The 23,384-nt window shown below is 43.6% G+C and overlaps 1 protein-coding gene and 1 non-coding gene across 2 annotated transcripts; both read left to right on the forward strand.

The window, feature by feature from the left end:
• Positions 1-259: 259 nt before the first annotated feature.
• LOC119320154 (cytochrome c oxidase subunit 2) lies at positions 260-2,553 on the forward strand. The gene is made up of 2 exons (XM_037594264.1): positions 260-794; positions 2,012-2,553. The coding sequence occupies exons 1-2, from the start codon at positions 407-409 to the stop codon at positions 2,404-2,406; spliced, it is 783 nt and encodes a 260-aa protein (XP_037450161.1). The 5' UTR covers positions 260-406; the 3' UTR covers positions 2,407-2,553.
• A 15,865-nt stretch (positions 2,554-18,418) lies between these two features.
• TRNAK-UUU lies at positions 18,419-18,491 on the forward strand. Its single transcript has one exon. It is a non-coding gene; the product is annotated as a tRNA-Lys (tRNA).
• Positions 18,492-23,384: the final 4,893 nt, after the last annotated feature.

Consider the following 23,384-nt stretch of genomic DNA (forward strand, 5'->3'; position numbering starts at 1 on the left):
TAGACCCAAGGGGAAATAGAATCTCGAAAGGACCTTTCTTGTCCGTAGCCCCGTTGGAATCGAGGGCTTGATATCTCATTGGCATGACTAATTGATGAGGTCGACTAAGTAGTACTCACGAGGTCCTTGATTTCTTGTTAGTCTGTATCTTTCTCTTTAATAGTATGGTATCCAGGTTCACCTATTTTTTTTCCGTTGTTACTCTTCAGAAAACGCGTATAGTAAGTAGTCTTCGTCGATGGGACAAACGCTCCAGTGTATGCGTTACGAGGCAACTAGCATTTTGTCATGGAAGTTCGTGAAAGAATGTTCTTGTTTTTCGTTGGAAAAACCAACGCCGACGTCAAGATCAGTCTCCTTTCCTTTCTCTTTTCGGGAGCAGAGCTGAAAAAGATGGGAAATTCCAATGATTCTTCGTTCATTATCATGTCGATTCCTCACAATCGCTCTTTGTGATGCTGCGGAACCATGGCAATTAGGATCTCAAGACGCAGCAACACCTATGATGCAAGGAATCATTGACTTACATCACGATATCTTTTTCTTCCTCATTCTTATTTTGGTTTTCGTATCACGGATGTTGGTTCGCGCTTTATGGCATTTCAACGAGCAAACTAATCCAATCCCACAAAGGATTGTCCATGGAACTACTATCGAAATTATTCGGACCATATTTCCAAGTGTCATTCTTTTGTTCATTGCTATACCATCGTTTGCTCTGTTATACTCAATGGACGGGGTATTAGTAGATCCAGCCATTACTATCAAAGCTATTGGACATCAATGGTATCGGAGTGCGCCTCTTAACGAGGGTGATTTAAGTGCAACGAAATGTACCGGTGGTTCGCGAAGCATCTGGCTTACCGGTCATCTCCCATTCCCGTCGTCGAGAGACTAAAAGAACTATAGCATGCCAGAAACGGGGAGTTGAGGTGGTTAGACCTATACCCCGAAATTCTCCCAGCATAGGAGCCTATGGTTCCATTCTTGTTATTGCTGGAGGTACACATACCTCTTCTCGGTGTGGTGGAGCGATATACGAAAAATAGATGCTAAGCCTGCAATGTCCGATAACGGGGCTTCAGTAGTGAATCTATCGGCACCACAGCAGTGGCATACAACTTTGGACCTAAGGGCTGGTCCCGTTACCTTTCGGAATGGGGGATCCCCGTTGGCAACAACCACGGTAGTAGTTGCGGAACTACTGGGCCAAGAGAGGACAACCTGTTGTTCCTGCTCCTCCTTCTTCGCTTCGGGGACGGAGGTCCTACGGTAGGTAAGAGCACGCACAAGCACTTGACCGAAGGGGACCAGCGCTTCTACTCCTCCACCGAGGAGCCGTTCTTGCGAGAAGCAAGGGATGTCGTGAACGGTGGGAGGTCAAAGAAAGAGAATTGACCTCTGAATACAGTGATCCTATGATCTAGATAGACTCCGTCCTTTTTTTTAGATAAGGGTGACTCAAGAAATTGGGGGTGGGACCTGCTGGCATAATGCAGGCTGGAACGTGGGAATTCGAGGTCTCATGAATGAGTTTTTTTTCGACATACTTTCCGGTCTTTTTTATGGATCCTTTTAGATCTACGGGCCGGCCGTTCACATGAGCATAGGGAATCTATACTCGAGCCTTCGACTTGGCCCCTGGCAGGATAGGTGAGGAATCACTCTTGAGATCTGATCTATTGGGGCCTACAACTTCGCCAAAGCCGACTAGCATCCCTTTCCGTGGTGAACTGGCCGTCCCATACCTTCATTTTGTCTCATGTGTGTTGAACATTGTCTTCCTCGGTTCCAGCTTCACTGATGTAGGTAGGGCTGGGCGAGAAAGGGTCCCCTCTTGCCTATTAGTAAGCGGGCCTTCGATTCCACCAGGGTCTTACGGTCTCATAGAGGGGGGAGAACTACCTAACTAAAGAAGAATAGTGCTCTTTATAAATAGGAGTAGGCGTGGAGAGCTTTTTGCGGGGAAACTTGCAAGTCAAGTTTGGGGGGAGGCGGGCGTCGACCCAACCTTATGAGTATTCGGACTATAACAGTTCCGATGAACAGTCACTCACTTTTGACAGTTATACGATTCCAGAAGATGATCCAGAATTGGGTCAATCACGTTTATTAGAAGTTGACAATAGAGTGGTTGTACCAGCCAAAACTCATCTACGTATGATTGTAACACCCGCTGATGTACCTCATAGTTGGGCTGTGCCTTCCTCAGGTGTCAAATGTGATGCTGTACCTGGTCGTTCAAATCTTACCTCCATCTCGGTACAACGAGAAGGAGTTTACTATGGTCAGTGCAGTGAGATTCGTGGAACTAATCATGCCTTTACGCCTATCGTCGTAGAAGCAGTGACTTTGAAAGATTATGCGGATTGGGTATCCAATCAATTAATCCTCCAAACCAACTAAACCGGGGAAGCTGAAGCGGAAATGCAATTCTCGGGTGAGGGAAGGGGGAAGCTCCAGGAAGGCTTCGCTCGCTCGCTCAAAAAGCTCTAACGCTCGTTTACGAGTGGAGTGCATAAGCCCTTATTGAAGTAGGGTGAGGCCTTACTACACGAGCTCGTAAGTCAAGCACGGAACGAGCCTTGTCTACGAAGCTTCGCTTCATCATCTTGCTTGCTTCTGGCGAAGCTTAACGCACTATAACAGCTTGCTCATTAGCAACCTAGTTTAGCCAAGAATGATCACCTTGATTAGCCAAGGTTAACCCTTCGCCAGACCCTACTTTCCAATTTCGTAGATAGAACAGTTCTAGTAGAAGGTTAACCCGGCCTTCCTAAGAGTACTAGGTTAAAGGGGAGACCTCTAGAGCCCAGAAAGAACTATCCTATCCCTTTAGGAATCCAAAAGCGCCGTATATGTGGATCACTGGCGGCTATACCCAATGAGCAAAGTAGAAAGAGCCTAGGAAAATGCATCTTCTCCCTATTCAGTCAGCAGTTGTCCATCGACTAGTCTTACTTACCGCACCGCCCGGCGAAAAGGGATTTCTCAGTGATAGACCCACGAGAGCGTGTGTGCCAGTGACAAAAGAAGTGCGAGACGATCTGGGAAGTGAGGGATGCCCTTCCTGGGTATCACGAGCGGCGAGGCAGGTACGGCTGGAGGAAAAGCAAGGCAACAGGGTGCTAGGTTTAAGCAAGTATTGTCCGTCCGATCATTGGAATCGGCTTAGCCGAAAAAGGCAGATCTGGTTTCACTAGTAGGAAGAACACCCTTCTAAGGTGAAGGTATTCCATTTCTAAGAAGGAAGTTCTATATATTCGAACTAGAGAGAAGCTCTAAAATGGAAATCGAAAAGGAACCCCTTGTCCGTCCAGGTACTCACCCCGCCGGAACTCGCAATCAAACATAGGGTTGGCAAACTAGGAAGGCACAGAAAAGAAGGCAGTTGCGAAGGCGAGCAAGGTATTTTTGAATTTCCTCAAATTGATGAATCAATGAAGTAGTTGAATTGAAGTAAATGTGCCTACGAAAGAAGAGTTTTCGATATGGATATGCGAACAGGAAGAAAGCAAGCATATATTACTATTGCATTGGCAACAGAACACCGTCAAACAAAGATAGCTTTTGAGGAGGAAGACCTGGATAGGGATCCGGTTACGAATAAACCTGGGACTAGGAAACCCCGAACTACGAATGGAAACACTTTTTCAAGCAGGGGTAAATGGATCTGGTTAGGAAGCCGGAGATGGAAGAGAGGGTGTCGTGTCGGATCTTCAATCGGGGCAAACAACGGATGCTCGGGATAAAGCTGGACTTCGATTGGTTTTTGATGGATATGAGCTTTCCCTGAATAAGGATCAAAATATGCTTCCTAAAACAGCATGCGCAATGGTGGGCCGAGTACATAGCATAGCGTATATCAAGTATCCAACGCCTTCCGAATAAGGAATGGAAGCCGACTTAAGAAAACTACATCTTGCTGATGTAGGTGTAGACAGGTATTCTAAAAGGAGTGACAATATTGGGTGTAAGGATTCTTCTATGCAAACATTGACCACTCGTATGGTAGCCTCACAACCATCTACAAGGGAGACTTCCACCTCAACCTGAAGTTCACCCACGTGGAGCCTTTACTAGTCGGAGTGGTAAGACTACAACCGATCCTCTTCCCCAATGCCAGCGTTGTATGTACCACCTGCCTTCTACCCTAGCCGGCCCAATACCTTCTCCGCAGGGACCTCAACAGTCCACTACTTCTGCTGCACAGCCTAGTTCTTCTACACCAGCAGCTATTGCTCCTAATGATCCATCATCAATCTCCTTCACCTGTCAACCCGAAGCTACCATTTCCAGAATGGTTTGTGAAGTCAACTGAAGACAAGCAGATTGCAAAGTTTCTGGATATGATGACAGATATGCAGATTACCACCCCCATCCTTGATGGTGTCTTACAGGTGCCGATGTATACATAGTTCTTTAAGGACCAGCTCGCAAAGAAGCGAAACATTAACGAGCCAGAACTGGTTACTCTTACTAAGGAATGTAGTGCACTCGTTCAAATAAGCTACCTCTCAACTTAGATGAGCCTGCCAGTTTCAGTATTCCATGCTTGATAGGAAGTCAAACTTTCCATGCTTTATGTGGTCTTGGGTCTACTGTGATTCCCTTCACTGTCTACGAGCCACTACCATTGGGTGATGTACGGCCGACTAGCATCACTCTCCACCTTGCTGATCAAGATCCGGCAGACATTTTGGGTGATATCCCTGCGATAGTTGGTAACTTCGCATTTCCAGTTGATTTTGTTGTCTTGGAGATGTAGGATAAGAGCTTTCCTATTATTTTTTTGGGAGACCTTTTCTAGCTACTGCAGGGGCTGTCATCGATGTGAAAGATGCTAAGCTCACGCTTCAATTTGGTGAGGAGAAAGTCTCATTTGACATTAGGTATATCTTCCAACTCACCTTCCTCACTGTCCAGACCATAGTAAGCAATATGAAACGAGTCACTTAAGCCCTAGTAAAAGGCTACTCTTTGAATCCCCTCTTTAAGGCATATAAAATTAGTACTCTTCCTGAGCTAGCTTAAGCATATCTCGAGCGAGTGAGTTTCCCTCCATCAAGTTCTAAGCGATCAAATAAGGTCCTTGCTCTCGCGCCAATGCCAATACCAATAGAGAGGGTCTAAACAAAGGATTCAAAGGAGGTTACCGGTTAAGGGCAAATGCAATCTCTGAGCCAGTTGGAGAAAAAAGGTAATCAAAGAAAGTTTCAGTTGGACTTTCCCTGCCAACCCTACCCAAATTTCATACCCTGCGGTTTTCGTTCCTCTATTGATATTTCGTTCCTCGAATCGAGACTTTATTTGTCGAGGATCTCTGGTTTAGGGTACTCCATCGAGTTTAAGTTTCTTCTTCTAATGGTTGTGTCCGTCTAAGGTGGCTATTTGAGCGATTTAAGTATCGCGGTTGTCTTGAGCTCTGGATTGATGGACGGAAACCCGGGGCTGGGTTCGATTTCAACTTGGAGATAGCCGGGTCTATAGTAAGAGCTGCTTTGTGAACAGCATCGGATGACATAGCCAGGGTAGCCATAATAGAGCAATTATGCCTTAAGCCCAAAACTCTTCCTTCTAGGGATCAGATCAACCTAAAGCACCATCAGTTGTGGATGAATCCACAAAGTCTTTCTACTTAGCTCGTCAAGCGAAGTAGCTATCAACGGCTTTAGCATGACAGCTAGAAGATCAAGCCATGGTAAACTGCCAAAGCTTCTGCTGTAGTGTAGCACCAGGGTTCAGCCTTCTCCTTGCCGAGTTGCATCGCCCGCATCGTGTTCAATTGGAAAGTCTGGCAAAGGCGCTTCCAACTCCTGGTTCAGGGTCCAAGGTTACCAAACAAAGATGAATCATGTGCAATCAGAGATTAAGCCATAAGATCCCACCCAGAAACTGGAAGAGTCGGGGGCACCTACCGAAGGAGTCTTCCCTCCATCGATTCAATGACAAAATAGCTCTATTGAGAGGGCCTTTGACAACCCTCTTGAATGTGGCTCGCTCCTAGTTTTTCTTCCCCCGCCCGTTCTATCTAGGCTGGTGGCTATACCAGATTTCGTGTCTGATCGAACTTGAAACTAGCCCATTGAGCTTCTTGGATTCCAAACTAGAAAGAAGGATCGCACACAAGAAAATAGAGTTGGAATGAAAGATGGGGTAAAGATGAACTTTATTCTCCTAGCTGCTCTCCATCCAGCAAGTTACTCTCTTTCAAAAGATGACTACTCAAGATTACCAATCAAAACAAACGCTTTTTCTTCTCCTATAGCTTCATCATTACATCTTTCACTAGTTGTTGGATGTGAGTGATGAGATCGATCCATGGAATTTTTACCTCACTCACATACTTTGGAAGATGAAGAAATTCTCTTGAATTTACTTATGGGCTGGCTCTACATGTGGTCAGATGGGTTCCCCTCTTCAGTCATTTGGTACCTCTCCAACGCTTCCTCCTATTCCTATTGATCAGATCAAAGCCAAACCTATCTAGTCTTGCACGTTGTCACCCACCGCTCTTGCCAAAAACAAAGAAATTCTATCTTGGGAACTAAAAAAGAATCGGAATGGGAAGTATTTATTTCTTGATTCTCCGGCTAGCATCCTTACTTCCTTCTTCAATGGAAATTCTATGTTTTGGCTCGGTATAAACAAAAAAATGAGAAATTCTCTTATTTGTAGAAAAGTCTTCTTTTGGTTAAATCTGGAGAACCCAGTCGAAACTCTGATTCATGTTTGTGGATTTTAATAGCTCTCCTATCTACCCGGAAATGATCTTCTACCTTTATTGTCTGTGTTCTTTACATATCTTTTGATTGTTTTTCAAATCATTGTGTCGTTACAAATTCAGTGGTTGCACCCTTGTGAGCAAGTTGTTGCCGGATTGGATAGGAGAAGTGACCCTTCTAAGATAGGAGCTATATTATCCCTCTAGGGTCCTTATAGGTATCTGCCCATGTTCAATCACTGAAGTAATGAATCTAAACAAGAAAACGAAGTAGAAGTGAAAAGCTTTTCGAATATATTTTTATATCTCTTTGCTCAGTTTTCCCCTTTAATGTCCCTCTCCATTATTATTCAGAGTAATGTGCTCCTCGCTGAGCTTTATGATTTCCATTGTCATTCTTCCCTCTCCTCTCTGATTGCTTTTCATTGTCTCTTTGCGTTTACCCTATTTTCGTGACTCTCCTCTCTTTCTTCTCCCCGTACCATTATTTTGATCGTTTCTGAATCTTGAGATTGCTTCAATGCATGTGATCCCTCTCCTCAGCCTTCCCCTCCTAAATCTTAGAATCCTAATGCCGCAGGTGCTATGTCGGAAATCCATTTTTTTTATCCCCAAGGAAAATCAAAGAAGAAGAAAGCCCTGGTATTCTCTACTTGAATTCAGGAAGATTCAGATACCGAAAGCAATAGGAATGGGAAAGCGGAGCGGGCAATAGGTTTATGACTGAGCACTAGAGCCTGGAATAGCAGGAATGAAGGTTGGGAAATATGCCATGCAGAATTCCAATAAGTTGGCACTGCTTTCCCTTTCCATATGAAAAATGGAGAGGAAAAGCATGGGTGGACCAAGCGTTTTAACCGGAATCTAGTGACGGAGAAAGAAGAAAGATTTTTAAGAGCTAGATAGGGTCACAATTCAATAAAGATACTTGGCTGGATGGCGAAGCTGTGTTTGCTCTCCCAAATCGAGATCAAAGTCTTGCTTGACAGCGTAAGGAACTTTGAATGCTCCGTACAAAGGGTCATAGGGAGCTTTTGGAGGTCAGGGAGAAGTGTGTGTGGCCACTGTGCGCAAGCATTCTGTACAGCGATCTTGCTGAGGAGGTCCCCGGTCCCACCTCCATAAAGAAGATCTGGTGACTACCCATTGTCTTGTTTTGGCTTGGAAGTCTCCTCAAAATAAGGAAAGTGAGTCAACGATCTCTGTAAGAGGAATTGGAAGATGGGGGTTCCATGGCGCACTGAGATGAAAGGCTGTCTTGGACGTGCGGCCCCTTATCCCTATCCCTTTGTTGATGAATCCCATGCAACGCGCCCTTGCTTGGATGAAAAAATGTCATAAGGGGGACTCGTTTCACTTGATTCGTTCCGTCGCACCCGCACTATTCCTAAATTTCTTTTCTGTTTCTATTTTGAAAAAAAGGTCGAACTCATTTCGTATAGAAAGAAAGATGTGTCGGGTTTGGATCGAGTGACACAGGAGGTGCTTCTACGTGGCACTCTTTTTAATGGGCTTTACCGTCTTTCTTTACCTTTAGAACACAAAGCTTTGCTTGGCGAAATAACTCCTACCTATATTTGGCATCTCATGTACTTAATTTAATGACATTCCATATCTCAGGAAGGAAAAAAAGCGAATGGAATTTCAGTCAAGTCTTTTTTTCTGCTTTATCCTTCTCTCAATCAAAGAAAGGGAATGCAGATGTTCTGTCGCCCTCTCTTCGTATGCCACCAGCCTTCCTCTCAAAACCATACTGATCCGATCTTGTGCAGATAGGTAGGGACGATCCCTCCAGTAACCATGCCTAAAATCATAAGCTGACCCATTACTTCTGTAGGTGCCTCAATTCTTCCCATTTTCCTACTTATATAACTCTTTGGGGTCCATACCGCACTTGGGGACGGGATATGATTGCTTTCTTAAACAAACCTTTTAGAGCGTTGTCATCTTACCAGCACAGGACTCAATAGTAAGGACTGTCACTGCATTGATATCGCTCATGGATCGTGTTATACTTGGGAAGATCTGGCCCAAGGGGAAGTCTGTTATCCACAACCCAACCTTAGATGAGGGAGAAGTTCACGCTTGATCTTCGACCCAAGACAATGGAAGGGAGCTAAAGCCTTCTTCCTTTTTCAAATTCGTTTATATGGAGCAAAAAGAGGTCGTGTCATACCATTTATTCCTCCAAGAAGCATTCGTCTACGGCACTTAGAACGCCTCGACACATTTATACTCACGCCTAGGACGGTCTTTCACACGAAAGTAAGATTAGAGAGTTTGATCATAGTTTGACCGTAGTAAAAAAGAAGTCCCTTTCTCATTTGCTTCCTGATCATCTCTATAGAGATAGAAGAAAGAAGTCCCAAGCAAGGGTCATGCTATTTCTATTCTTTTCACTATTGTTATTCCCTATTTCCTTAACTGATCTTGAGTTGTACCGAAACAACAGAAATATGGTCTCTCATAAATTGATTTCTTTCATCACTGTTCTTAAATCAATCCGTGTCAGGTACAGAGCCAATCTTCACATCCCATAGGTAAAACAAGTCGCTTTATGGGCTCCTCGTGAAACTACAACCTTTCTGAAGCCCTAGTCAAAAAGTTGTGCGAAACCTCAATTGGTAAGAGGAGTAAACACCTATTCTTTGGCCATTCAAAACATCAAATTGGTTGGCTCGCTCAACCTCTTGAACCGGGACAAAACTTCCCAGCGTTGCATTCACCGCCTAGCCTCGTCCAACATGACTGTAAGGCACGTTTTGCATGCCTTTAAAGTGTACCCCCTCGGAGGTATCAAAAAGTGCGAGAAATCGCATTGATGACTAATAAAGTAGGGTTTTCACTCGTGTGGGTTCGCCCACCTTCCCTTCAGCAGCTCTCCCTGGACACCCTATACTAAACTGAGGAATTACTTAAGCTCCTGGCTTTTTTCCGACAACTCAAAGCCGCTGCACCGACAGATAACATGCCGTGGATCTTATGTGGCGCTAAAACTTCATGATAGATCAAATCCTGATTACGACTGGAGAGGGACGTTGATATTCCAAACATTGGGTTCAAGAGCTCGGTTTGATAGACATAAACCTCAGTGATCGGCTTTACACCAGGAAGGAGCAATGAGATAAACTCACCCCCCATGGCGAGACTAGACAGATTCATGGCCTCCTGCTTGAACATTGTCCCAAAAACAACGGTCACACCCTTGCCAAACACCTCCTCAGTTGACGATAATATATCGGACATTGGACTGCAGGGCCTTAGTTGGCCAAGTATGTTTTGTATATAAGGATCCATGGTCTTATCAAACTCCAATTACCAAATGGTACATACAGGAGTTGTTGCATAAAAGGAAGTACCATTGCCACCAGTGATCTTTAAAAGTGAGAAACTAAACTCATCACGTTAGGAGAATCCTCTAAACTTAATATAATAGGCTCACTTTATCACTAGAAACTTTTTAGTGATGACCAAATAACGAAAACACTTCGTTGAATGACGTGTTGTTAAAGAAAATAGCTGCGTCGCCCCCCTTCAAGACAGGAAACTATAGACAGGTACCTGAGGTGCCCTACTGAGAGAAGAGTTTGTCAACAATCAAGCACTTGAGCTTGCAAGAAAAAATATATGATGTCTATGCTATTATTGGGATAAAATGAATCAAAAAAGCAGCAGAATACGAGAAGGATTTCTTTTCTTAAAGGGTGTATACATTAGAGTGTACCTGCTTGGTAGGCATGAAATCACTGACAAAGAGTTGCCTAGCTCCGATGAGCTTGCAAGTAGAATTTGGAATTTCATAGAAGCGGGCATAGCTAGGGGTGAACCACGAGAAGTTAGAGCAATTAATGGGTAGGTATCGTAAACATCCTGAGTGTATCACGGCATTGAAGCAGAAGAAACAGAAATGTATTCCTTTCTTTCGCATTTGATTTGCATGCCCCCTGTAGATTTGACCCGGAGCCAATGCCAGTCTTTTTTGCGATCAAATGCACTTGAGCTAGTCACTAAGTAAGGCGACAGCACCAAAAGATGTGCATGTGTCATTAGGCCATTGGATTACTCAACAAAAAGTGAAGTGCCAAACGATGAAGAAGAACACTTGAAACCAAGCACTGAACCCTAAATGCTTCGCCTGGCTAACCAGATAGATTACTTCTATCTGCTAGCTTGCCCTAAGAAAAACAACAGTTCCACAGATATCTCCAGTGCTTTTCTATTCGAAACACAAGGGCGCTAAGCAAAGAGAATTTCAATTAACGAACAGTAGGTGCTTTTTCTTCCTTGGCCCATCTCAGTGATATGTAGGCTCTCAGCCCTTACTTGAATCATCCGTCCTCCCTACAGAAAGAAAGCGATTTTACGCCCTCCCGAAGGAAAACGTTTGGGCCGGCTGGAGCTCGACACGGAGCAAAATGTAGATGATCTCCGCAAATGGGCGAGGTAGGAGGACGTGGTTGGAAGTTTTTTGACACGAGGCCTTGCGCAAAAGACGAGTACTTCAGAGCCCACCAGGAAAAGGGAATGGGCTCGGGAAGCCCCCAAAAAAGACCAAAACAAGCTTTTTCAACCTAGAATTCCCTGCGAGTGAAGGATTTCTCGTATGGAGAAAAACCTCTTGAGCGCTATCTGATCTTATTTTTGTATTTCAAATATGGGACCTGCCTTTTTAATGGGACATCCCGGCAACAGGCCTACTCATGCATGTGGCCAAGTACTCGACCAATCCTCGGAGCGAAGGGATGAACGAATTCTTGAGGTCTGGTTCATTGAGGTCAGCATCACATGAAACCTTTAGCACTTCCATTCGATATTGGATGGAGTATGGCTGGAAGGTCAGCCTAGCTAGTCTTGTCAATCGGCCCTGACTCGTCTTCTCCTTGGTACCTACCGCTATTGAACTTCGGTACCTATATTCCTGAAACAAGACAGACCTTCATGAAGACCTTCTAGTTTGGAATAAGATCGGACATTTCCACATTGAGGTGAAATTACATATGAGGAAAATAATCCTGGACTACGAAAGCTGCCCTTGTGTGGTAGAACCAGGTCTTCCACCGGGCGGTCAGCCAAGTACTGAAGCCCCTATCTTGATATAGAATAGAAGTGAGTTCACACTAAAAATAGAAGAAGCCCTATGATTTTGGAGCCCTGCTATCAATCACTTCGGTAAAGGGATCGAAAGATTATGGTCTGAAATAGAGATTTGAGAGTCCCTCGTGTGAGTACGTGCTGAAGAGCAAGGAGTGAAAGTGCGTTCATCTTTCTTTCTGCTAGTTGTTTCCTGCTAATAGTGATTAGTGAGTGCCCCATACATAGCCAATGTCCGCCCGTGTTCACATCCAGTCTTCTCTGTACACTAGTGCAGCTTCCAGCTCTATGCTATGTATGGTAGTCGTTTGACTCGGGAATCCCTGATAAAAGCTTTTAGTCCGTGCCTGGCAGTTTCAGCCGTGGTCCAGTCCAGCAGCCTCTTTTCGATCCAAGAGTCGCATGAGAAGAAAGCTTCCGGTTAGCTTCAGTTAGTGTTAGTTAAATAGAACGGGAACCTCGTAACTATGCCAAGCCCGATCTTGGTTCCAATGCTGCAGAGAAAGGTTATGGGTAAAAAGAAGGTCTTTATCCTGGTGTCATTTACTTTCATAAAGCAAATCTTAGTAAATAAATGTGGGTGATCCTACTTAGAATAAGACTTATATTGTGGTGTGAGGTACTAATATAACTCCACTTTATGCGTATAGGAAGGCGGCTGCTTAGAATGCTAAACATGCCTACTAGATGGCTTATGCTTGAACAAGTCAAGCTCAACAATGCTTAAGCCCAAGGAATGGATGCGTTAAAGACTGGAAATATAGAGTTTATCTCAACCTAACCTATGCAAGCACTTATCCCCTTGCCTTGGATTAGGCACTACAACTATATGTGACTTAGAATCTGACCAGTAACTATACCTTATGAAAAGTAAGCACTAGCTATAGATAGAACTATATAGTCCCGAGTAAGTGGCGCGGAGCGGATTGCAATAAAGCAATAGAGAGTTAGCTACATATATTGAAGTTGAATCTATGCTCTTTGCAAGGCAAAAAGCTATCCAAGATAGTAAGTACTCGGCGGTATACTCCTGTAGCTCCTTGATTCCTTACGCAAGTTAGAGCCTTATGAAAGAGGGAAGACTGCTTATTAATAGGCAACTTTTCTTTAGACATAAAAAAAGACTGCTATTTGAGGGAATGCAGCATGGGCCCTATAACTTGCTTTTCTATTTCCAACCAAAGCTAGAAGAGCAGCGCGTCTATCCTGAGTTTTCGTGTCTAGCTTGCTTGCTCACTTCCTATAACGGCAACCAAAGAAAATCTCGTTCTGATCCTATAACTTAACTAAACTTAACTAAGTAGTAAAGAGAAGATTAGGATGAGTAAGCCCTGACTTCAAGTCTATGTATAGCAACTAGCTATATTACTACTTATTAGTCATACTTTATCCACGATGGACCGCCTATTTAGAAGTGATAGCAGTTGTTGTAAGCAATATAGTGTCCCATATTAGAGAGGTGTCCATCGACTTGTAGAGCTTGAAAAAGCTTGTTTTGGTCTTTTTTTCTCTTTTCTGGGCACTGAACTTCATAGACATACTTACCAACTGATGAGCCAAAGTAGCAAATTTCTTCTTCCTGGGAGGGGCGGACTCTACGTTGGTAGATCAAACTTTCATTTCTTCCTTCCATTTCATCTGTTCAAGTAGTCTCCTTTTCAAGTAGATACGCTTTGATACCAGACTGGTGTGCATTCTATGCTTACCCAGCGAGCGAAGGAGCGAGCCAATTCCTCTGTTCCGGTAGAGCCAATTCCTTTGAAGAATTGTTTACTTTCTTGTCTTTCCTCCAGTGAATAGAGTGGAAGACCAGGTATCTTCGTAGTTGGCTCTGGAATGATTGCTTGCAGGATTTCATATTTTCCAGTGATCAGCTTAGTTGGAAGAGATAGATAGGAGAAGCGAATGCCAGATGCGCGGTGTGCCAATCAATCCAATTTCGTGAGATCGAGTCAAGATAAGAAGGCAAAATTCTTTGGAGTAAAGTCGCCTGGAAGAAAGAATAGGAATTGATCTAGCTATAGTATAGATAGAGTGTCAGATGAAATGCTTGACAAGGCAAGGAAACAGAACTTCCACATCCTCTGTTCACACTACCTGGATTGGAATTGGTTCTATCGAGATATACTGACTTGAAATAGGAATTTCTTGGTAACTGCTGCTTCTTTGAAGCAAGTGCTTTCGGGTTGGCTCTTCTGATATGTGTATTTGCTACCCATACGGAACAATTTCATTGATGAAAGATGGATGGCTATTCTCCACATTTGCCAGCACAGTGCACTTTTTCTTCTATTTCGTGATTCCTTTCTTTCTGTCGCCATTTGAAAATGGATTTCTCCTCCTGGTTTTAGTCACACACGTCTTTTCCACCTAGGAAGGATGCCCCTACGATCATTCCATGCTCTGCCTTCGCCCGAGCGGTCCCGAAGGAAGGAAGCCAATAATGGGAGTGTCAGGGCGGAACTTCATTAATGAAAGGATTTGCACTGCCCCACCGTGCCGCAGGGACGAACTTCAATAGCCCATCATAGCACTCTCAGTCAGGGGGTTAGGGAACTCTTGAAGATATCGATAGAATAACATTTCTTTTTCATAAGTTTCAGTGGACGCAGAGCCAACAAGTGCAGTTTTTCAGCGTAAGGTCAGGTTACAGAAAGGCCTATTTTGATAAGCAAGGCATTGCAAACAAATAGGTAGAGCAGAGAGCTAACCTAAGGAGCGAGCTTGTTGTAGTTGGTCTAAAGGGGGAAATAAAGGACTGTCCCACTACTACTTCCTTGATTCCCGGGAAAGAAGGAAGACCGAGGGTAACTAACTCTTCCTTCGGAAAAATCTATATCCCAGCTCGTTTTCATCGAGCCTTCCCCCGTTTGGAGTATAGCCAAGTGGTAAGGCATCGGTTTTTGGTACCGGCATGCAAAGGTTCGAATCCTTTTACTCCAGAGCATACTTATTCTAGAAAATAGAAAAAGAAAAAGAAAGTCTCATCCCTACCCTAATAAATAAATGAAAGTAGATTTACATTATTTTTGTATTTCTAGGGGGAATGTTGAGGCAAACTTACGATGCTGACAAGCTGGTTAGGTGCCGACTTGGATTAGACATCGCAGGTTTCAGTTTAAGAATTGGGAAGCGGTTAAGAACCTAGTGGAATCCACTGCGAGGGGAAGTGCTGAAGTGAAGAAAAGCCCCAATTTTGGAGAGGATTGCATAATTGGAGAGTAGAATTGGAGCAAAGCCGTGATCTGGTAGGCGACTGGTACAAGTGCTAGACTGGAGCTAGACAAGAAGCGTTGAGCAGGAACTCGAGCAATTCTAGAAACCTTAGAAGAAACTGGATATGTGGCAACAAGAAGGGCTTAGCCAGAATCTTGAAACAGGTATGATACCGGCACATATCAGCCTGATGTGATGTACCTGAATTCATTCATGTTCTGTGGAGTCTTTCTTTTAATATTCTTATTTTTTCTCAGTTTAATTAGGAAGCAAATGCGATTTCAAGATGAACTCAACCTCGAAAGAATTCAATTAGCTGTGCAGTTAGCCCTTTGATCTTGAATAATTGGTTGAAATGGATATTGCCTGTCACTTGAAAATAAGGTTGTTTCATTTAGAATTCAGCAAGTTTCTTAGAAAATTGTTGTTAAACAGGTTGACGTTCCACTGGGAATGGAATAACAAAGGCTTTTGGCAGTTTGTGGATCGAGATGTGATTCGCTTTTTGAGTAATAGTTTCTTTCATTTGGTGTGCTCTTCCTGGAGCCGGTAATAGGAAAAATTTGGTGCATTCTACTTTGCTGTTATGGTATTTACAATCCTTGAACCTGACTCTCATTATCTGTCTTCATGGTCTTGAGGGTATTTTGGATATCGTGGAGGTAACTGGCGATGAATTCGTCTCTTGCCTCACCGATCTGAACACGGAGTTTTCGAAGCTACAAGAGTGCTTGGTTAAACGGTGCCATTAAGTTTCAACTGTCTTTAAACTTACTACTTCAAGTGCAATTATCAACTCCTTGCAAAATTGTTGGCTTTCTCATCTACAAAAGGCAACTCTGGTATTCAAGGAAACATATAATTAGGTTCCACTCACTACGTCAACTAAAGCAACTGCATCTGGAGCACTTACCAGGGAAAATCGAATAAATAATGACGTAGTACGAGGGGATTTTTTTTCTCACTATTGCCATCCTGTGTTCAGTTCCAATTTCGTAGTAGGAGACAGACTCAAAGTCAATAGATTCCTATCCTTTTCTATAGAAATAGGCTTGGTCAAGTGCTTAAAAAAGAGGTGACCCGAATGATTTCAATGAATTGCTATTTGGTCAGATTGGAACAATTGGATTCGAAAGGAGAGAAAGACTGTGAACGAAGAGGGCCGCCCATGATCGATTGGATTCGGCAAATAAAGTAGAGGGCCCGCCCGCGTCACCACCAGTCCATCGAACCAGCTGTAGATCGCTAACTCTCTTGTCGACGCCCAGAACTTATGTACGAGTTAAGAATGAATTGTTCCCGAGTAGAGAGGGCAGGATAAGGATTCAGTAAGAAGGAGAGTCTACTTATGGAAATGCCATCCTCTCTTTCCTCAGTAACGGAGTGACTAGCTACCCCGACTTTTTATTCCAGTTCCATTCTTACTGGTGCAGGAGTCCCTAACTGCGTCTTCCATGAAGTTCGGGAGACCCCTAACTGCATCTTCCATGAAGTTCGGGAGACCCCTCACGTGCCGCTGCCCGTGAGACTCTCCTTTGTACACTTTGCGCACCGCTTCGACTAGACCCCGCTACTACCTCGTATCCAAATACCTGCGATCTAGCTCATTCTTTTTTAAGCCCTGCAAGCCTAATAGAACCTTGTTTCCTGGGCCAAGTCAGCCTATAAGTAAGTAGGGCTGAAGACAATTTGTTTGTTAGTTTTTCAATCTTCTTCCTTCTATGCTTAGAGTAAGTGGAAATGACCTCCTTGATCAGCAAGTAAGCGAGCGGTAGTTCAGTCTCCGACAAGTGAGGCCGAATAGCCCCAGGTGTCCTTTTCCTTCTAAACTAGCTGCTCTCGCTTGACTCTTCTAGTGAGCAAGCAAACTGGTCGGGGAACAGGGTCGGATCAAAGTAAGGAATGGGAATAGCACTCACTCGTTGAAGGTAAGCCAGAAACAGGGGTTGTCCTCTCCCTTACTTAAGTCCTAGTCCATCTTTTCGTGCCCCAAAGGGGAAGTCAAGCAATAATGAGGGAACTTGACCCACACCTGACGAAAGAGTTTGGTTGCTCGAAGGAAGCAGAAGCAAAACCTGCTTTCTTTCTGTCCCAACCTCCAAGGGTTCCTCCCTGTATGACATAGTCCATTGGATTGGGGCAATGGTACGCACCTATGTTTGGTGTCCCCTCTCTCACTTCCTCGTCAGATCCTGGTCCCAAAGGGCAATACATTGAGTCGGAAAGACGGGGGGCTTTCGTAAATTCCATTCTGTAGCCGAACTAGCCCCTGGATCAGCTCTCATAGTGGGAGAATCAGAGTCAAGTTAGGCGCAAAAGAGGGGGTTGACATCATTCGTCATGATTGGATCAATCAGACTCCCCCACAGGAAATGCCAAGGGGCGCCCTTTCTCATTATCATCTACCGCCCATTTCTTCATCATCTGCTGCTGCCTTAAGTGCGTAAAGTAGGCTCAGCTTCTTAGGTTTCTAAATATCTTGTAGTAGCCGAAGGTAGTCCAGTCCGCTTGTTAGATTGAATTGAATCTTATATAACCTACGTAGCTAAAGAGAAAATCATAATAGTCTAAGTGGACCTCTCAAAGGTATAAATAAGTAGACATTAGTCTTACTGGTTCGGTCTTTTTCTTTTTTTGTTATGATGCCCACATTTCATACTTCTCAATTCTTATTTATTCAAGGGTTCGTATGTACTGAGTGACTCTAGGTCTATTCAGATGCAGCTTCAAGAGAGCTTTATTCGGCCTTTGTATGACCGTCTTCCCTTCCTGTCTATCTCCTTCGGTCAGGTAGTTCTGCTTCCGATGCCGGAGGAGCAGGGTGGGATAGAAGGGTAGTTTCTGAGTTCGAGATGTCTGAGCTTGGAGGTTCCGCTTCTCTAATGTGATAATAAAGCAACAAGCAACGCCGCTCCCGTGCGCTCATCCCTTGCTTGTTCTTGAGCGCTAGTCATTCATCCCTAGCTGGGTTCTTGGGATATCTTGATTCTCTTTATGATGATGTAAGGGTCGGCAACAATGAATAAGGAATCGATCGGAAGTTCGCGCCAATCGATCTTCTGTAGGAGTAGGAGGTAGCGTGAATCCCCTCTTTCTTCGTTTAGAAGAGTGCTGGACCTCCACAACGTCAAACCATAGAACACAGCTCCTTTCGGTCGAACCCTAGGAAAGACGACTTTACCTTTTTTGTAGATAGTCTGAGTTCGAGCTACTGTAGTCTCCCCCGTTGACCTTCTTTTTTAGATAGAATCCTCAATGAGTGGAAAGGACTCCCAGACTTGCTCCACAGTACTATACCATACAGAGCCGCGCCCTTGTGATATGATAAGAAGAAAAGGGGCCAGGCCGCCCTCTTTTCTTTTCCGCACCAAGCCTTCTTGTAAAATCGGGTGTATAGCTCAGTTGGTAGAGCATTGGGCTTTTAACCTAATGGTCGCAGGTTCAAGTCCTGCTATACCCAAAACAAAAAAAACCACTCTTGTATTCGTAAGGATGCATAGTAGCCTTCAAAGAGCACTCTTTGGCCTTGAGAAAAGCCCCTTTCTCATCAACATCTCGACTTCGCTCGTTGTTTGAGGTCAGTATAAAGGAGATCAGATCTGTCCCGGGAATCGAAGGATACAGAAATATGGAATCGAGCATAGATTATAGGAAACAAGCAAACAGAACAGGTTGGATCCCATCTTTAACTGCACAGAGCAGCAGCCTACTATTGATTGATGATCTTACCTTCCTGAGAGTCGAGGAACAGCAGATGAGATAGCCGAAAGGGGGGACCCCGGGTAATAGGTTTCCTTTTCCGGTTTAGGCTTGAGAGAAATCAGGAACTGAACTGAGCACTCCACAAGTATGGATTGGATTGGATTGTTTCATTCTGATACCAACTTTCATGCTGGAAGATAAGGTTGCCATACTGGGAAAGGGGGAAAGGAAATAGGATCCCCTCTCTTCTCTACAGGAATGAACTTCTCCTCGCCGACCACTGGCACTATACTTAGGTTAGGCGCAATAGGTGACTTAGGTTGGGTTGTCTGGATCAATCCTACAACGAATAGCTCTCTTTCCTTTTAATGGAACACTCACTAGATTCTGCTAAATAAGGATAACTGCAAAGATAAGCCGGGTCATCCGAAAATCAAGGAAATATTTCCTGGATTTTCTGCATGGCATATTTCCTATCATTTCACAACCTACTTTTTTTCTTAGTTAGATACTATAGCACCTTCCCTTCATGGGGAGATGTTTATATACCATCTAAATTCATTCATTCATTCATTACTTACTTCCTCTTCTTTCCCAGTGATCGGAATAGGGATTTCCATGGATTGTAGGCCCTCGATTGTAATGATGGTATCAATGAAAGATGAAATAACATGATACTATTTAAAGCAATGGTTGATAGAGCGAGGCCTAACCTTGATTGGGTAGACCGAGAAGCAAACCACTAAGCAACTGGACTGCAGCCCCGAGAAAACAAGCAGTTCGGAAAAGCAAGTCAGGAATACGGTGGCGATGCAGCAACGTTACGCATTCCCGCAAGGGGTAGTGAAAAGCCATTAGGGGGAAGAGATAGGTTTCTTATTCTAAGCCAAATTACTATACCATAAGGAGATTACCATTATGAGATGACACTTGAGAGGGCACTTTAAAGTGATTGAACCCACTTTCCATGTTAGTTTAAGCAACAATATCGCTAGGGACCAAAGTAGTGAAAACGGCAGCTCCATTTTCCAAAACTTTCTGTCTCATAAGACTGTGAAACCACACAATTTGACATTCCCCTTGGGAAATAGGGAAAAACAGGCCCCGGATTCCGATAACTTATGTCTCGCCTAGTGGAAAAGTACACAATTGACTAAGAAGATTGGAAGGTGGTACGAAAATACTCATCGGGTCTTTCGTTCCAGCAGTCATGATATAGCTTCTAGCTTTGACCGCTCTTAAGGTGCCCGCACTCTTGGCTTGAATCGCCGACTTGTGTTTCGGTTTAACCGAAAAGCAGAATCCTATCATTTCACTACTCGACAGAGGCTCCTCATTCATCCATCGGATAGGACGCCCCATCTATGGACCAAGAGAACGAGATATTTACTTTTTTTACATCTGTAACTACATTCTCACATTTCTTTTTTGATCTCATGACTTTTTATGCGATCGGAAAACGAATGAGATCAGAAAGATAGGCGGACGACTTGACCATAAGGTCGGATGTTTCCGTGAGCAGTAAGCAGCGGATCTCCCCTTTTTGGGGGAAAGCTGGTTAAACAAAACTAGGGATAGCTAGCAGGTATTTTCTAAAGGTTCAAAAAGAAGGTATTTCAAAAGGGCTTTGGCAAAGGAGGTTCACCTTGCCTGCTTTCCTTGTCCTCCGTTCATCGATATCCTATACTGGATACCTTTGCCTTTTCCGAGTGGAGGCAGTAGGCTATTCTCGTTCTTAGCTTTATACGCCGAAACATGCCATTGCGTAGGCTCGTAGGTGTAATTCGTATTCGTATTTGTTATTGACGTACGTAATTTCCTTACTACGTCTATCGCTCGTAGGAATATCTCTAAATAGGAATCGTAGTCCTCGTATTTACATCTTTCGTATTGTGATAAAGCACCTATGCCGCTAGAAATAGTAGCGCCTTAAAGAAGGCGTTCCAGGTTCTTTTTCCCCTGGTTTGTATCAGAGCTGACCACTGATAATAGGCAAAATGAAACATTTGGTGTGTTTTAATTCATTCTCAATCTTGTTTCCCCTTGCGCTCCGAGGGAAATAAAGGGGAAATCACTGATTCATTTGGAGCTGTTTTCTAACTGACTCATTGACATGAGAGATTGGATGCGATGCGCCAGTCACTCGTACTACAGCGGACAAAGGTCACCGGCAAACGACCGTTCCACAATGGAACCTGGCACTACTGTTTGCCCTAAGGGCCGACCCACCTTTTCAGAGAAACAGACACATGACATCACTATATTACGCATTTTCGAGATAAGAAAGTGGAGAATGCACTCTTCCCTTTTTTTTACATTTTAAACTCATGTTCATGGTCTGTTTTATTCCCAATTGTTGCTCGTGTGAAAAGAAAGAAGAGAAATTGGGCCATGTTTCCCGAGAGAGACTGCCTTCTCTCAGGCCAGCAGTCTTATACTTATAGTCGACTGCTCTATGACGATCTGACCTCTTTCCTGGGCTCTGCTTGCTTGTCTACGCTCCGACCAATTCAGTCAAAATCGAAAAAACGATGTTTCCTTGAAAAAGTCTAAGAAATAGTAGTAGTAGTCAAAAAGTGCACTTTTTCCATATATTTCGATTTATAGGGATCCCTATCTTTATCTCTATCCACAGAGATACCTATCTATATAGAGAGAGATTTTTCTCAAAATTGATCTAGACTATCCTCTATCCGGATAGATATGTCCCTATGAGCGACTAGGCCGATCTTTTTTTATATGTTTTGGCCACGTCCGTTTCCGCTCCGAAGAGGAAGGTTTGGATCTTTCAATCTTATGTCGTGAGGGATGTGACCTATGTTAGGTCCATAAGATACCACAGCTTTTAGTGTTCTATGATTCACCTCCGAATAATGAGTAGGTAGTTCGATCCTTTTGATTCTTATCTTCCTAGTAAACGGGGATCCGGAGCAATAGGTCGAATTACTATATAAAGAAGACTTTTCTACAAAAGAACGTGCTGAAGCGGACCGGAAAGAAGATGGATTTTGGAATAGAAAGAATTCCTCTTCTAGGTTTCTGCTTCAAGTAGTAAGCAAAGGATCCTACCTGCTAATGGTTGAAGACCTTGGCGGCCTCTAGTTCTTCTATCTAGTTTTTTAGCCTAGCGCGAACGAATAAGCTTAAACAAATGGTTTCTTTGGCAACGGTTTTTTCTAGTTGATTTGTCCTTATATATATTAGCCGTAGTGTAGTTTAATAAACTGCTCATAGCTCTTATCATTCCTTTATCCATGCATAGACTGGGAATATATTAGCTCTTATCTCTGGCACTTTCTTCTTCTTTATTTGCCGTTGCATTCAATAGCCTATTTGAAGTTAACAAAAGCTTTATTAGCTAGCTCTATGAAATACGTATATCTTCTTGGCTATCTAGGCTATCTCTACAGGCTTTTTCAACCTATAAGCAGACCTTTGTATACACCCTTGTAACTGAACTAGCTATTCACAAAGAAAGGTCTATACCGTACATATACCAACTACGCACCCCTTGTATACTTCTTTTTCCTTCTCCCGTGCTTCAAGTTCTGCCCCGGCTCACTCCTCTTTCCAGCAATCTATGTGGGAAGCACTCGTTCAAAGTAAGTTGAGATTCAAAGCGTTCCCGTAAGCTAGTAAGTCAATCAAAGCTATAACTCTATTTGTTAGTTTCAGGAAACTGGTACATATTTCAAATAATAATAATAATATATATATTATTATTTGGTATTTACCAATTTTAGACTAAGCATAAATTCATTTGGAAAGAAAAGGGAAATCCCCTGAAATAAAGGATTTTGACTACGTTACCCTCAAAAAGAAGAGGAAGACAAACTAGCCAAGAGACAGAAAAAGGTAGAGACCAACCACCGAAACAAGGGAGTAAGGGCTAGGGGGATATGGGCCAAGAAAGGTCCGATGTATCGGTCAGCTATACCTAATCCTTCACTCAAAAACGCATCACACCCTTTGTAGGTTCAAGCCGAAATCAAGCATGATCACCTACTGCAAACTCCAAATATCGTGGTCGGCGTACTTGGTCCTGAACTGCTTTTAATCTAGAATAAGTGGAATCTTCTCGGCACTCTCCTTCATCTTCCGTGGCCCCGTTGGTCGGTACGTGCCAACCCCAACAAATCGGGGTACAACAAAGGTTCCCGTAGAGTGCTTCGAAGGTGCCATTCCGATGCTAGAGTGATAGCAGTTGTTGTAAGCAAACTCGGCTAATGTATCTCTATGCCTATTTAGTAGGCCTGCTCATTGATGCTCTTCAGGCCGATTGTATGGGATGTGTTCTGGTGTACAGTGGGAGATGCAAGGATATCGATTGAAGTTTGATTTGTTGGCCATGGAGTTGGGAGCATATGATGTAGTCCTAGGAGTAGACTGGATGAGGAAATTCCCTATTATTTCAATAAGTCTTTCCGTTGGTTGTAACTAATCACGTACCCGCTGCTGCGGAATTCCTTTTACCTAACCAGGATTGCAGTAAAGATAAACAACGTTGGGCCTGCCTGCTTGTTCAGCACCACCCATTCCCATGGGAATATATGGGTTTTTCGGTCCAGTGGGAGGAGCATTTTCCTTTGAAGGTAATTTTCCCAACCAATAAGTATTGGGCTCCCAAGTAAACAAAGCGAAGGATCAAGTA

Source organism: Triticum dicoccoides, chromosome 6B (genome assembly GCF_002162155.2).
Source record: "Triticum dicoccoides isolate Atlit2015 ecotype Zavitan chromosome 6B, WEW_v2.0, whole genome shotgun sequence".
Lineage (NCBI taxonomy): Eukaryota > Viridiplantae > Streptophyta > Magnoliopsida > Poales > Poaceae > Triticum > Triticum dicoccoides.

Excerpts from the sequence above, each read along its gene's own strand:
- LOC119320154 (XM_037594264.1), top strand. The coding sequence starts at position 407 with ATGATTCTTCGTTCATTATCATGTCGATTCCTCACAATCGCTCTTTGT. Across the intron at positions 795-2,011 it reads TGGACATCAATGGTATCGGA|CTTATGAGTATTCGGACTAT; the intron begins GTGCGCCTCTTA and ends CGTCGACCCAAC.